Consider the following 15,062-nt stretch of genomic DNA (forward strand, 5'->3'; position numbering starts at 1 on the left):
GGGATGCGCAGAATACCACCAATCTGACGCATCCTTACAATCCAAACCACTAGTTAAAGAAGCTTATTCTCAAACGGAATACTCAACACCTATTCCAGAGAATAATAACGTTGAAGAAGCACAAGAGAAACTGAACGCAGCTACCGAGCGAAACCCATTCGCACCTCTACACATTAGATGGAATAGGTATAATGCAGCAAAGTGTCGCATATTCGGATACGAAAATTCGACGCCCAAACGAAAACAAAAACGCTCGACCGCTCGTTTAAAATCATTTTGGAGAAATATAACCAATACCAGGAGAAAGTTAGTTTCCTCTATACTTGGTAACTCTGATGATAGGCTATATACAGACATCATTGTAGGAGAGAAGAATTATGTTGCATTGCTAGATTCGGGAGCATCCGTAAGTTGTTTAGGTGGAAACGCGGCTACCAAAATTATGAGCAATCAAAAACTTAAGAAATGTTCGGGAAATATTCGAACGGCTAATAATAATAAATATTCCGTGGTAGGAAAATATGTGACTAACATTTCTTACCGTGGCGAAACAAAGCCTATTGAATTCTACGTTATCCCAACATTAACCCAGGACGTTTATTTAGGAATTGATTTCTGGAAATCTTTTAAGTTGGTCCCTAGCCTGAGCAGTCCCAAGATTTTCAGTCCCTTATTATGAATTGGTAAATGAGGCAGGAAAAATATTAGGAACTTAGCATTTAAAGGACATACAAGTAGTAAAATAAAAATAGTTTTTTTGGTTAATATTAGTAATTTCAGTTAATGACCCCTTTGAATAAGATTTTTGTGGCATTAACTGTGGTGTAGTGTGTGGATTTCCAATTGGGCATCCATATCGCAGAAAACATAGAAATTAAGATATTTTTAAAAAAAGCTAAAGTGTTGTATCTAATATTCTCCGGTCACCTTGGATAAGCGAACGAAAATATCACGCGATTCTTATCTATTGGTTTTTGCATATCGAGATAATACATAGTGCAGCATCAGTTATGTGAAAGCTTTTGAGAGCTTTTTATTCTAGCATAGTTAGGGCTAGATTTGCATAGGGAAGCTTAGACACTAACTTGCATACGCTTAAGCGAAAAGGCTGTATTATTAAGCCTATATTTAAACTCGTTTTTATTATAATTAAATGTATGGGAAAAAATTATTAAGCCCCAACGGAAGTTGCTGTGGATTAAGTGAAATAGTGATTTAGTGATTTTAAGCCAGGTATGTTTTGAAGTTAGTGCAGTGCAGGTTTCTTTAATGAATTATTTTCCCCAGTGCCACGTGCCAGTGCGGCTAGTACCGAGTTATGCAATCGGCTAGCAAGGAGTTACATAATTGACTAGTACGACATTATGTAATCGTCTAGTTTAATTAAGGAATTCAGCGACATTCGACCGGAATTAATTCCGATCAAATCGGATGGAATTATTTCCATTAAATTTTGGATGATTACACGGAGAGAAAACTCCAGCGAATGTGTGGTTACGGTCGTATCAGCAGCCGTGAATTTTATATATATATTGGCCTGCTTAATAATTATTACAAAGCCTTCCAGTTTATATTTTGATTATTTTATATTATGGAGTTTTTACGAAAGAAAATCTCTCTCGAACCTTTTAATTATTTTTGGTTATACTTTTGCAAATAATTTAATGTTAAAAATGCAGATAATTAATATGTATATTTTCCTGATTAATTTTAGTATAAATAAATATAAATTTATATATATATAAGTTGCGTTGAATTTAAAAGATAAATAATTGACAGTTAATTGAAGTACGAACTTTGCGATAATATTCGAGCATGGCCAAACAAATTTAATTGTAATATTTTCTTTATTAATTATTATTATAAACACCTATAGCATTCCTGTCCTTGAGCTCAACGGCGGTGAACTTCGGTAAGTGAATACCACTGAAAGAAATTACTCAGTCTTTTGATTTATACCTTAAATTTATGAGCCATGAATCTTGAATAATTTGAATATATATATATCCTCGCAAATTTATTAATTCTTAATTTCAAAATGTAGCTAAAATTTAATTCTTGAATTTATCCTTATAATATTAATTTTTCTTATATATATATATGTATCTAAATTTAAACATGAATGATAACGAAATGAATTGTTATAGATTTTAAGGCGATATTATTTTTATTTAAATAGAAAACCCTAATTTGTAAAATGAATCAATTTTATAAGATTATTTATTTGAATATTTTGAACTTCATGAGGGCTTAAGGCTCTAACCGTTCCGCCGCCGAACCCCTAAATAGCCATGCTGGAACCACAATAAGTATCACCTAGAATTGTGATATGGGGCGAATCAAACGTCGTAGATCTCGCCAAGGTCGGGTGGGTTAAGACTAGGGTATAATGGACATCTAATTACCCTAAAACTGATCGAAATCACTCTCTCTCTCTTCTGAAGCTATTTGTATTTTAGGGGATTTGTTTCTTGTTTTCGGATTTGATTATAAAGTAAAATCATCCGGGTTTCTTCTTGAATTTTCGAGCTAGTGCACTTAATTTATTTTGATGATGTGTAGTATGGATACGTGAAAAAGAACCTCCCCCATCCGTCGAGCTAAGTCTAAGACCACAAGAAGTGCACGCCCTTCACTACCATCCATACGTCCCTAAGGTATATCCTCTGGACCTTGCAGAACATCTTGCATCTTGGTTCTGTTTTTGAACTCACAGTACCCACACATTACAAGGTATTGAAAAAAAAACAAATATATTTCCTTTTTTGGTTTTTTACCAACTTTAAAAAACGTTAAAAAATACTATATATATATTATTTTGAATAACCCATTCGAAATAAACCTCCATTTAACTGAAGGGTATATCGGCTTCGTTTGTACCCGAAGTTATATTTCCTCTTTTTATACCCTTGCAGAGGGTATTATAATTTTGTCCAAAAGTGTGCAACGCAGTGAAGGAGACATCTCCGACCCTATAAAGTATATATATTCTTGATCAGGATCACCTCCTGAGTTGATATGAGCATGTCCGTCTGTCCGTCTGTCCGTCTGTCCGTCTGTCTGTTTCTACGCAAACTAGTCTCTCAGTTTTGAAGCTATCGACTTGAAACTTTGCACACACCCTTCTTCCCTTTGCACGCAGTATATAAGTCGGAACGGCCCGGATCGGCCGACTATATCCTATAGCTGCCATATAACTGATTGATCGGAAAAGGTATAACTTTGGTGTTTTTAGAGTTAGAGAGTTTAAATTTGACACTAGAGCTATTTTTGGCAAAACATTACGACATGCCAAATTTCAAAAGGATCGGCCGACTATATCTTATAGCTGCCATATAACTGAACGATCGGAAATGACCCAACTTTCGTGTTTTTGAAGATAGAAAGCTTAATACAGATTCTATTTTTGGCCAGTTGATCCAACCTACCAAATTTCATTAGGATCGGCCAACTATATCCTATAGCTGCCATATAACTGAACGATCGTAAATGGTACTTGGTAGAAATATCAACTTTCGTATTTTTGAAGATAGAAGCTTGGAACTTTTTTTTAGATTTTTTATTGTAATAAATTGGTTTTATTATGATGTAATCATAAGGATCGGCAAACTATATCCGATTTTTGCGATATTTATCCGGTTTTAACTGCAAGGGTATATCAACTTCGGCTCCGCCCGAAGTTAGCTTTGCTTTCTTGTTTATTTTAACCTTTATCTATTTATGTCTAATTTTAATGGTCCATCGCTCGACTCTTCGTTGCAGAATGGCAAATTGCCCAGGAGCCTGCCGGCACTGCGTGCCATGGAAATGGCCCTGCGTACCAACTCCTTTGCCACGCCCTCCCGAGGAGCTAGGAGACAGGATAGGGGCAGTCTGTTGGGCACGGCGGAGGATAGCGACTCGGAAATGGAGTACATGCCGCCACTACACAGTGAGTATGAAAACACTAGGAATAAAAGAGGTTTAGTAGGATTTGAATAAATGATTTAAAATATACATATTCCTTGAACATTTTATACTTCATGGCCCTTTGAAGCCATCAGGGGATTCTTTAAATTTGTATTTAGAATTAACAATTTTATCATTCATTCCATAGGAACTTTGTAATATTTTCCCTTTGTGTACAGTCCCTTTCCCTGTCCGGTGGTAAATTCAATTAAAAATTTTTGAAACTGCTCCACCTGCACGTGCGTGACGAGCTTCTGACGTCCAGCAATGATGGCCAGGTGGTGGTCGTTGTGTCCCAGCGTCCTGATGTCCAGGTCCTCCTGTGTTTGTTTCCAGGCTCTGTCCATCGTTGTCAGAGCCACTGTCAGGCGTTTCAATTTACTTTTATGTCTCGCAGCCTTATCGCGGCGCAAATTGAAATGAAATCTTGACACAATCAGCATGCCCCTGCCACTGGCAGCTCAGATTCAGATTCCCACATACAATTAAGTTAAACGCTGACCATCAATTATGGGACGAGCTGCCTCGGCCGCTTAGGCCGGGGTGCTCAGCTGCCCTTCAATGGCCAAACTTTTCAGCCCATCCGAAAATAGCCAGGGCGGTAAATACATAGACAAGTAGGAAAACAAAAACAAAATATAAAGGAAACCGGAAAAAATGGGAAAGCCAAGCTAAGACTCTAGCAAAGCGACAAAAAATTGTCAACTTATGCGAAAGTGCCCACTTCCAGCTTCTCCGGCTGTTGTCTCGGATGTTTCGCTAAAGATGATATCAGAAACTTTGCCCCAAGCCCTCCTGCCGGACCAAGCAGCACTGGCAAATGGTCACAGGATCTCCTTCACTCCCCCTTTTATTTATATTAATATTTTTATCATTTTACGAGGGCTATACAAATGTGAAAAAGACACCGGCCTTCTGACGACCACCTTGAGTCCGGAGTCCACAGTCCAGACCCGAGATTGCGGCCAAAAACTTTTTGGCCACAACTTAAATTCAGTTTATTTAGTTGTGCTTTGTAACCGTATTAATCCTCTGCCAGAGCGTCATTTACATTTCATTTGTGCGTCCCGCCCAGAAATATGATGGAATAATGAATATATAAATCAAAGCGAAACTTGTTTAGCTCCGCCCCGTGTTGCGTCATAAATCAATAAGCGGGGATTTATGATTTGGCTGCTTTGTATCAGCTTTAATGTGGGACTTTTATGGTACTCGGATGAGGATTCAAGGTAAAGGGGCTAAAAATCTGCATCACCCGCCATAAGTGCTCTGCTCGGCAGCTGTTCCAATTCTCAGTGTAAATAACCCCGCCAGCAGCAGACTCGCTCGGTCCTCCCCCTGCTTGAGTTTTTCAGTTTTTCCAAGCTCCGACCCACAACCCCTCCAAGCACTTGTCAATATGAAAATGTTGCTGTTGCTTCTACTGTTGCTGCTGCTGCTTGGCGGCTGTTGCTGTTGCATTTTTTCGCTCACCTGACTGTTTGTTCAGTCAGAAAGTTTTGATTTATTTACAGCCCAAGTTTTACATTTTACACGACACTCGCCTCCAATTACACGCCGCTGTTTCAGTTGCTGTTTCAGTTTCAGTTTCAGCTTCAGCTTCAGCAGCAACAGCAACCCTTCCAACTGAACCAAAACTCATTTGCACCTCAGCAACCCTCAGCTGCAGCTCTCTGGGTGGAATGAAAAAAAAAAGAAAAACTGAAATACTTTCCTTCAGATTTTAATCGCTCACGTGAGTCCTGAAAGTCCTGCGAGCTGGTATGTGTGTCGCTGCCCGAGTTCTCTGTTGGCTGCTTGGGTTTTTACATATTTAGTCGCCGAGGATAATGTGTCGACGCTGCTGTTGCTGTTTTACTTTACTGCTCATGCTGCTGTTACTTTTGCCATTGTCGTCACGGTTGCACAGTTTCAAGAACTTGGTCATTTGCATAATACAGTACCCAGCACCCAGAGATGGCCTAAACATTCACGTAGGATGTGAGATTCCCGGAATAGGTCAATGCTAATCGTGTGTTCAATGGAATTTCCTTAAGAGCCTTAAGATGACTTTCTTTTGACCTCTAAGTTTGGACTTCTAAGAAGAATAATATAATAAATAGAACCCTTCTCCTGACTTTTCTCCAATTTTTCTTATAAAAGTTAGTTTAATCAAATAAATAAATTCAAATATCGATTAAACATAAAACCTTTGTTGCAAAGTTTATTTATAAATTTTAAGTTATGCGTGCGACAAGCTTTTCTTGGCCGTTTCTTTCCATGGCTTTACCCTTGCTGCCTCGTAGGCCTATCCCCGCGAATCGCATGGCTGTTGCATGCAACGTAACTGATATCTGTTACACCATCGACGTCAACTCGTTTGTGCTTTTGCTTGTGTTTGTATGCCCGTGCCCCATGAATATGCAACGAAGAGCTTGCCTCGTTATTCCGCCGTGTTAGCCATGGTGTGGGTATCCGTTTCCGTTTTGCGGGAAATCGATCAGGGACCACCCCTTTGAGATACAGATACGGAAAACGCTAAAAAAAAATTAAAAATTTAAACAAAAGGAGAATTGTGCCACTGCGACGGCTCATCTGGTAACTATTTGTCGTCTGAAGTGACCTTGAAGTGCCTCGCGGTCTGGTTTCCGTTCTGGCCTGACCAAAAGCCAGCGCCATTTGCGACTTGGCCACTTTCCGCAAATTATTACCCAGACTCGGGACTTGAGACTTTCGACGACTTCTGTGTCTAATACGCTTTCGGCACGGAGTAACAGTTGCTAAAATGTTTTCCATTGTTTTCACGCTCAACAAAAGGCAGACAATTAGTTTTCTTAAACGACAAATCAAGTAGAAATTAAGTGGTGGCGGGCAAGGGCACGAGATGCGGCAACGAGCTGAGTGCTGCGGGTGGTTCAGCGGTTGGGCGGTTGAGCGGCTAGTGGGTGTGGGTGTCCCTGTGGGTGGTGGTGCTTTTGGGTGGTGATAACAAAACAAAAGTGGATTATTGGCTCTCGAGCGCATAAACAATAGCATGTGCTTCGTGTATGGGGGCTGGTCTTGTGTCTGGGCCTTTGTTTGTTTGCCCAGTGTAAAGTGGCTTAAGCTTGAAGCACTCGACTCACCCTGAGGGCTTTTGCATAATGAGCAAAATCGCGTGTTAAACAGATGCACTCCATGTAATCCCAAGAAAAGGAAAGAATTCCGGTTCCAGTGAACGAAATGCAATGAATAAAGGATCCAACAGGATGTCTTAACATAGCCCGACTTCAAGGAGTATAACACAAAGGATACGCTATAATCACCCCAACGAAAATGTAGGGAAATGAATTTCCCCAAGGAAAATCGCCTAGCCAAGACAGAAACCTTTTCGAATTTCCACGACGCATGCCTGAGAGTGAGTTTTCCCAAAACAGACTTCGGCCAGAGCTCGGAACTTTGGCGCGAGGATAACGCTCGTTTCGGCCAAAAGGATGTCGGAGCACCAGGTTCTGCCGGCAGCGACGTCGGCAGAATAACGGTAAACGACCGGAGCAGACCGATGTGTTGACTATTTGTGAGGCGGACGAAGGCGATTCGCCTTCAGTTTGAATTGTGTCCTCGTTAAGAAAGGATATTCGTTACATTGTTGTTAAGTTGTTATTATAATTTCTCAAACAAACCAACCAACCAACCAAAGCAACCCAAACCGAAAGCCAACTGCTCGCTAAAGAGAATTCTAAATAAAAACCGAAAAGTAAGAAAAGCGAAAAGAAATCAACGAAGTGAAACAAACGAAAGCCGAGCCAATTAACTAACTAAGAACTGAACTTTAAATAAGTTCTAAAACATCCCAAAAATTAAATGAAACAATATTGAAAAACTTAGTGAACTTTTCAAAAAATACATTTCCTGTATCTCTTAGTTTTGAGTGTTCAGTTTTGATTATAATTTTAAACAAAGTTCAGAAGTACTGTCGAGTGTGGTTACAGTTGCTGCCTTTAATATTTGAATTCAGAATTTGATGTGAAATATTTTCAAGAAAATCGATGCGAGTTAAAGATTTTTTCGAAACGTTTAACCCATTTGGGGTTACTTGGTCTCGTTGTCACCGAGCCGAGCATCGATTTTGGCCTTATTTACATAGCCTGGCTGGCACAACGCTTTTTGCGTGCATGTATATTTTGTTGTGCCTGTTGTGTGTTGTGTTTTTGGCCACATTATGTACAACGCCAGAACAGCAGAACGGCAAAATCAGCAGCCCGTTTCTGAAACAACAACCAAAGTCTGGCACTTCGGCTTGTGTGGCACATAAACCGACAACGAGCAGCCAATAAATGCTGCCGCCAGCCGACATCGCATGGGTTCCTATATAAAAAGGCCACTGCAACTGTGTGTGCTTTGTGTGTGTCTTGTTTGAGTGTTCCAGTGAGTGTGAGTCCTGTGTGTGTTTTTCTGAGTGTGCCACAGTGTGTGTTTGAGTCATACACACAAAAAGGGAATGCTGGGTACCACATATACAACATATATGTGTGATTTTTTTTTCCTGTTTGTACTTTTGGTGTGGCCTCTGCATTCGTGCTTTTTTCTGCGCTTCCGTGTCTCCTGGCTTTCCGAATAAAAATAAAAATATAAGTTTATATTTATACATAGCATTTGTCTGTCCGTCTGTGCCATAAAAACCGGAAGCGTTAGACTGACGGCGAGCCTGTCGCTGATCCTGACACTTGCCAACACTTGGGGCGTACAGGGTGTCAGGACTCGCAGGATTCGCAGCTTTGTTTGCTGCTGGGATGCTGCTGCTCGCTGTCTATCGTCTTTCGGGGGCCTGTCGTAAAACCCCAGCTCGGTTTCTGGTGCGTGTTTTTTTGGCACTTGTACTCCGCTGCTTTTATTATTATTGTTATAATTTTTTTCGCTGCTGCTGCTGCTTCTGCTTTTGGCACTTAGACATTGCGTTGCTCTCGCACTTTCAATGTCTGCTGGCTGTCGTCCCTCGTTTCGGGCATAACTTTTTATTTATTTTTTTTTTTTGTTGTGCTGCTGGCTCATGCTGTATTCACTCCGCATACAAAGCGGGCACACAAATCGTAAAATATTAAATTTAATTTTTCAAATGATGTGTGAATGGCTTAGTCTTGATATATGATAATGGCTGTGCGCGGGCTGTACTCGATCCATAAAAATAAAGCAAGTCCTGGGTTTATTTACTTTTTCTTCTGGCTCAACTGTAATCACACTAACAGCAATGAAAGTTAATTACCCCTTTTGTTTTCCAAGTACATTATCCTTTTGTTTATTTTCATCTTGCAGAATATTTTAATTCTAGAGGGAAGTAAAATGTTCTGGAAAGCTGAAATAAAATTAAATTTTTTCTTCAGAATCTAAACACAGAACATCCTGCCTTTTGTGCTTGGGATTCTGGATGGGAACATAAATTACAAATATAAAAAACCAAATGAACTTTTTGAAAACAAATTTCATTGGTCTGTGATAAGTGAAGGTCAAGCAAAAAAATTTTTTATGCAAAACTAAAAAACAAATTAAAAGCCAACCACAAACAACACGAAGCGGAACAAACGGAAAGGAAAACCACAAAAAAGGCAACATTTTCAAACTAGCAGAATTGTAGAAATTATTTAATGCATCAAATCGTTTGCGAATAAAACAACAACATCAACCAAAGCCAGCAGGAGCAACAGCTACATCTACAGCAACAATAGTGCGGTTTCACACAAAAAGGCAGCCATTAAAAAATACGTAGCCAAATTATAATAAAATTTATTTATATCATCAACTGCAAGGCGGCAGGCACTTCATTAAACATCAAAGCGAGCTGCGTGCAACCGCAAAACGTGCAAATTCCGCACCGCAACAGCAGCAGCAATTGCAGCAGAAAAGCAGCAACAGCATCAATACCAAAAACGCAACAAGCAGCATCCGAGTGCAACTGAAACTGTAAAATGTTGGCAATGCCCACGCTGATGATGCCAGCCACCGCACAGATGACGCTCAGCAGTCAGCCCCTTTCCGTGGGCGCCGCCCATGGCAAGCCCTACGAGACAAAGCTGCTGGCCATCCACCAGACGCATCTGCAGCAGCAGCAGCAACCGGCTCCCGCGCAGCAGCAGCAGGTGCAGCAGCAGCAGAACGGCAAGCAACAGCAGCAACCCCAGCAGATGACCATCGTCACCACCCAGCAGCAGCAGCAACAGCATCCCCAGTCGCAGTCGCCACACCAGCACCAGCAGCAGTCGCAGCAGCAGGCCGCCGCTGCAGCCGCCGCAGCCGCAGCTGCCGCCCACCACCAGCAACAACAGGCCGTGGCCGCCGCCGTCTGCGCCGCCCAACAACAGGCAGTGGTCGTCCAGCAGCAGCAGCAGTACCAGATCCACTCGCAGCAGCAATCGCCGCAGCAGCAGGTGCTCAGCGTTTCCCCCAAGCAGGGTAAGTTCTCCTTAAAGGTGTATAATGAAGACAAGTCTTAAATAAACTCTCCCTAATTAGTAATTTCATTAAATTAACCATAAAGTAAACTCCCCAAAAAGTTGTTACTTAAAGAAAACCCCTACCCTTCGAAATTCCTAATCTAAAAAAAAGGACATTAATTTTACTACGTTTTTGTACGCGTAATTGTCATAATCGATATGATGATGATGGGGTGGCTAATAAATTTCCGGCAGGACTGGGAACTCCTTTGACGATTCCTTGATGGATGAATGGGTCCCGGCCGAGGTGTGGGCCACACATTTGCCACATTTGTTTACGAGGACCTCCAACACTTTGGGCACTTATCGATTGGCTTTTATTGCCTGCCTACGCCTATGGTCGCGTTACACTGCTACACAGTCTGCGTCGGAGGTCCTTACAAATTTCACGAGTTTTACGAGCAACTGGAGCAGTTCAAGTAATGCTTTTTATGGTCTCTGTCGTAAAACTCGGCCAAGCCTCTAATAGCTGTCTAATGTTATTTGGCCTCAAAACGAGGCTCGCGTGTTTGTCAAAGTTTACGTTTTCACTTAAGCTATTTCCCCTCATCTTAAGACTGCTTGCTGTCCTGCACTAAACTAAAGACCTGTTTCGGAAGACCTGACCACGTAGTCATATCTGTATCTCCGCAAATTATAGACCAAGCAAGGCGCAGGTGTCCGCCTTTGTTGGCCTGTGTTAAATCAAATAGAAATCAATTGGAAATTATTGACAATTTCCACATTGGCATTGGCTCAGTCAATGGCTTCGATTCGATTTTGATTTCGACTCCCTCATTCACCGACTTTGTCATAGTTGGCATTCTGGCTAAACGAATGGCAAACACACACCCCCCCCACATACACACACTCTTCCAAAGCAAACAGTCGTCGGGGGCGGAAAAGTAAACACCAGATAGAAGGCGTGGTCCTGTCTGTCTGCTGTTGTTTCTTCCTTTTTTTTTGTCGTTTTTTACTTTTTTGTGCCCGCCCGCCGCCGCCGACACGTTGGGTGGTGCACGAGGCAAACATGAGACGTTGGGCAAGACACCGCACCAAACAGTCAAACTGAAACTCAAACTCAGACGAGACGATTTGCTCAAGTGCAGCGGACAGTGCGGACAGCGCAGACAACGCGGCGTATACGTAACATTTAAACGCACGTCCACACTTGACCAGTTTTTGCGAGAGAGGGAATTGAAAATCGAAACGGAGTTTCGGACAAAAAAACTTTGTTGGCCAAGTTTGCTTCTGCTGTTGCTGTTGCTGCCACTACTGCTACTATTGCTTTGCGGCAAATTTGTTTTTAAATTTGCAGAACCAGTCCCGGCTGAAGTGTCTGCTGAAATTTTCAATTGAATTCGTCGTTGTAAGATGCAGAAAACAAATTGCCAAAAGCGAACGACACAAGAATGTAAAAAGTTGTCGAGCAAACAGACAAAGGCGCAATGTGCAATGGCAACAACAGAGCGTGGCGTTGAATTTGGCTTATAAAGTGGCCGGATCCCCACGCTAGCCCCCCGCCTTCCGCGTGTGTCTCAACCGGCAAATGTCGTCCTTTGTTAAACTGTAAAGACGTTGACTGATGCGTTGGCACAGCTGCCAAGTAGCCCCGCCATTGTTGCTCCTTCCGCCCCTCGGGCCGTCTCGGGCACTCCAACTTTAAACAGGTGATCGATTTTTCTCTTTGTCACTTTGGCGAAAAACTTTCGAAACGAAATTTAATAAAATCTGATGCGATGTAATGCTGGGTGAATTTAATCCGCTTGCAGGCGGCTTGCGACACCTATCACAACGTTATTTAATATATTAAATATGGCATATTTAAATTATGAAATAAAATGGAATAAAGGCGAGCGTACAGCTGGCAGATTATGCCTGATTTTGAAGCCTATTTAGCTGCTCCCTCATGAATTTATTTCATTTTATTTGCCTCCATTGATTTGCATATTCATGTTTCAGCTATACCACATTTTTTGCTCCGCTATTCAAATGCAATTGAATAAATAAACATATTAAATGTTTACTCCTAAAGCGCATTAAACAAAAAATGCAAATCTTGGATGAATAGCCGTTTAAGGTGGCTTCTCTAAAAATAAATGCGTTTAAATTAATCTTTAGTTGATAGTTTTTACATTCTAGAATATGCTTTATGCTTTAGGCCGATAAATTCAGGGAAATTAGGATTTTTTTAAGAGGAAAATAAATAGGTTTCGGCCATCAGACGGTAAGGTAATGCATTTTCCGCCTCCATGAGCAGACACAAAGCACGAGTTTCGTGTACGAATTCCCTGTTAGTCCTTCGGATTGCTAATGATAATGCTGATGATGATGACGATTATTATTGGCAGGCAGTGTGCATTGCATGCCGAGTGCATTTTGTCAACCTGCTGGCTGCTAACTCATTGCCCATTATCGTCATTATTGTGGCTGTTAAGTACGTTTGCGCCATTATCTTGGTCTGGCTCTTGGTTCCTCTCTGCCTGCTCGCCTTCTCGAAACCGATTTTCCCCGAAGTTATGCTTTAAATATGCCAGCAACGTCCTCGCCCGCCACTTCCCAGATATATTTCTTTGGCATTTTTTTCTGCCCCAACGCCTCGGGAAAAACGAAACGGAAAACAGAAGGGGCCGGCTGGAATGGGGACGTGCAGCTGCTGAATGGTTTTTAAAATTGAAAACTATATATCAATTGCCTAGGCCAAGGAGATAGTTTGTCGGCCAGTCTGGACCGGAGTCCGGCGTCCGGAGGCTTCTCCTTTGTGTGGTCCTCCTTTCTGCTGCTGCGCTTTTCTTATGGGCTTTCATTTATTTGCTATTAACCTGTCATTGTTCATTTTTATTATTGTGCGGTTTTTATGCTCGTTTTCTCGTTTTTGCTCCCTCTGTCGCATGTCGCATGTTGCATGTATGTATTTGTTGCTGCAATCGTGTCTCGCGGCATTTTCCGGCACTTGGCAACTCTGCACATGGCTATGTATGTGTGTGTGTGTACGTGTGCAATAAATTGTTATTATCGCCGCGTTGCAGCATGTCGTTGTCCTTTTGGCAGGACAACCATCCCCGTTTCCACCCAGCTGCTTGCCCCATCGTCTTGCGCTGTCTTGTCCTCGACAGACCATGCAAAAGATTTATAACTTTTATTATTATTGAAGCTTATTTGCCGCTTTATCTGGCCCCCGACTTTTGCCCAGCTCAGCCGTAGTTTACGACTGGAAAATCAATCATACGCCATGTTTGACGCCGAGTCGAGCCACTCGAGCATCACCTGCCAGTCTACTGTCGCGAGTCGGGAGTCGCCAAAGGAGTGCCCCCTCAGGAGATGATAGCCCTTTGTTTTGCCCTGCTGTCGCCGACATTTTGTATTAATTTTTCACCGCCCAGACAAGAGCCAACCCGACACTCATTGATGTCGGCTGTCATTAATGTCTTTGCCCCCATGTCCGTTTGCTGTCCACTTTGCCAGCGATGGAGTCTGGCTGAAAAAGAGGTGCCGGAACGAAGTTGGGATAAAGAATCTCTGGCGAAAGCACAAGGAGAAATTTTATGGCTTATTATTAAAAAATTTAGACTAGGGCATATGCGAAGTTTTTGCTTCTAGAGACTTATAAGCCACCTTCTTATAGTATATGGGTATTTTATTCTCGTATAGTAAGTACAATCTGCTCCGGGCTGGGCACTTAATTCAGTGGGTGGTGCCATCGGTGGTCTATGGATTAGTATGCCAAGTGACGTCCAGCGGCTGATGCCTTGTTATTAAGTGGACGCTGCAGTTCCACTTCCACAACCACCTCAGTTCCAACATCCCACTTGCAGCCCTTGGCCAAAGGCAAAACTTTTTACAAACGTCACTCCTGTCCAGCTCCCTGGCATTCTTTCTCCGCTTTCTTTACTCTCTCTCCATTGTTTTTGTTTTTTATTTTGTTTTTTTTTTTTTTCTAAATGCCAGCAAACAACAAAAGCAGCATAAGGCAGTTTGGACAGCCGGGATGAGCATACAACTACGTAGCTAATACTTTAGCAGCCGGATTAGGTTCAATTGGAGCGGGGCTGCTGGGCACGACAAGAAGGGTATTCCTCTGCCTGGCTGAATGAAAAAAAAGGCAACGAAACAACAAAAAATCTCAAGCTCACACACACAAACACCTATGCAGGAAAAGTGGAAAAAGAGAAAATGGCCAAGGAATAAAAACTGTTGTAGCAGGCATTAAAGTTTAAACGTTGGTAAATTCCTACAGCTTCCGCTTTGTTGGACTTCATGGCTGGCAGTCACTGTGGGGACAATGGATCGCTTGACTGGACAGGTGGGCCAGTTGGGCCCGGTAACCAGGTGCCAGTGGGTGGCACTAAGGCTGTGGTCCATCCAGGTGCGTTGACGTGCGTGCCGGGTGCAAATGAAAAGCCCGATTACAGAAATCGATCAAGCAAGCTGCAATGAAAACTCAAAGCAGAAGATTAAATCCCATTAAATAGTTGGTGCTTGAAAGTAAGAAGTCCTTTAAAAAATTGCATTATTTTTTTAATAAGCGGGGGATACTGATTAAATTTTCCGCCAGGCCTTGAATGCCTACAAAGTGTCATCATTTCATTTATTATCCTGCCGGCCCATCCCTCGTCGTCGTCGCAATCGACAATCGCGATCAATGTTTTATGTAAAAGGCAGCATTTTAAATGTCAGACTCACATGCAA

The 15,062-nt window shown here is 42.0% G+C and overlaps 1 protein-coding gene across 4 annotated transcripts in view; it reads left to right on the forward strand.

Moving 5' to 3' along the window:
- Nucleotides 1-15,062, forward strand: part of trv (trivet) — a 63,726-nt gene that overhangs the window by 21,271 nt on the left and 27,393 nt on the right. For 2 of the 4 annotated variants that reach the window (XM_017244536.3, XM_017244535.3), the window contains exons 1-2: nt 7,499-7,663; nt 9,288-10,353. In XM_017244536.3, the coding sequence (XP_017100025.2) occupies nt 9,870-10,353 (484 nt within the window). In that variant the 5' untranslated portion in view covers nt 7,499-7,663; nt 9,288-9,869. Of the gene's footprint in view, nt 1-3,762; nt 3,932-7,498; nt 7,664-9,287; nt 10,354-15,062 lie in introns of those variants that run through there. The other 2 variants (XR_011443161.1, XM_043211591.2) reach the window with 2 other exon arrangements.

Source organism: Drosophila bipectinata, chromosome 3R, assembly GCF_030179905.1.
Source record: "Drosophila bipectinata strain 14024-0381.07 chromosome 3R, DbipHiC1v2, whole genome shotgun sequence".
NCBI lineage: Eukaryota > Metazoa > Arthropoda > Insecta > Diptera > Drosophilidae > Drosophila > Drosophila bipectinata.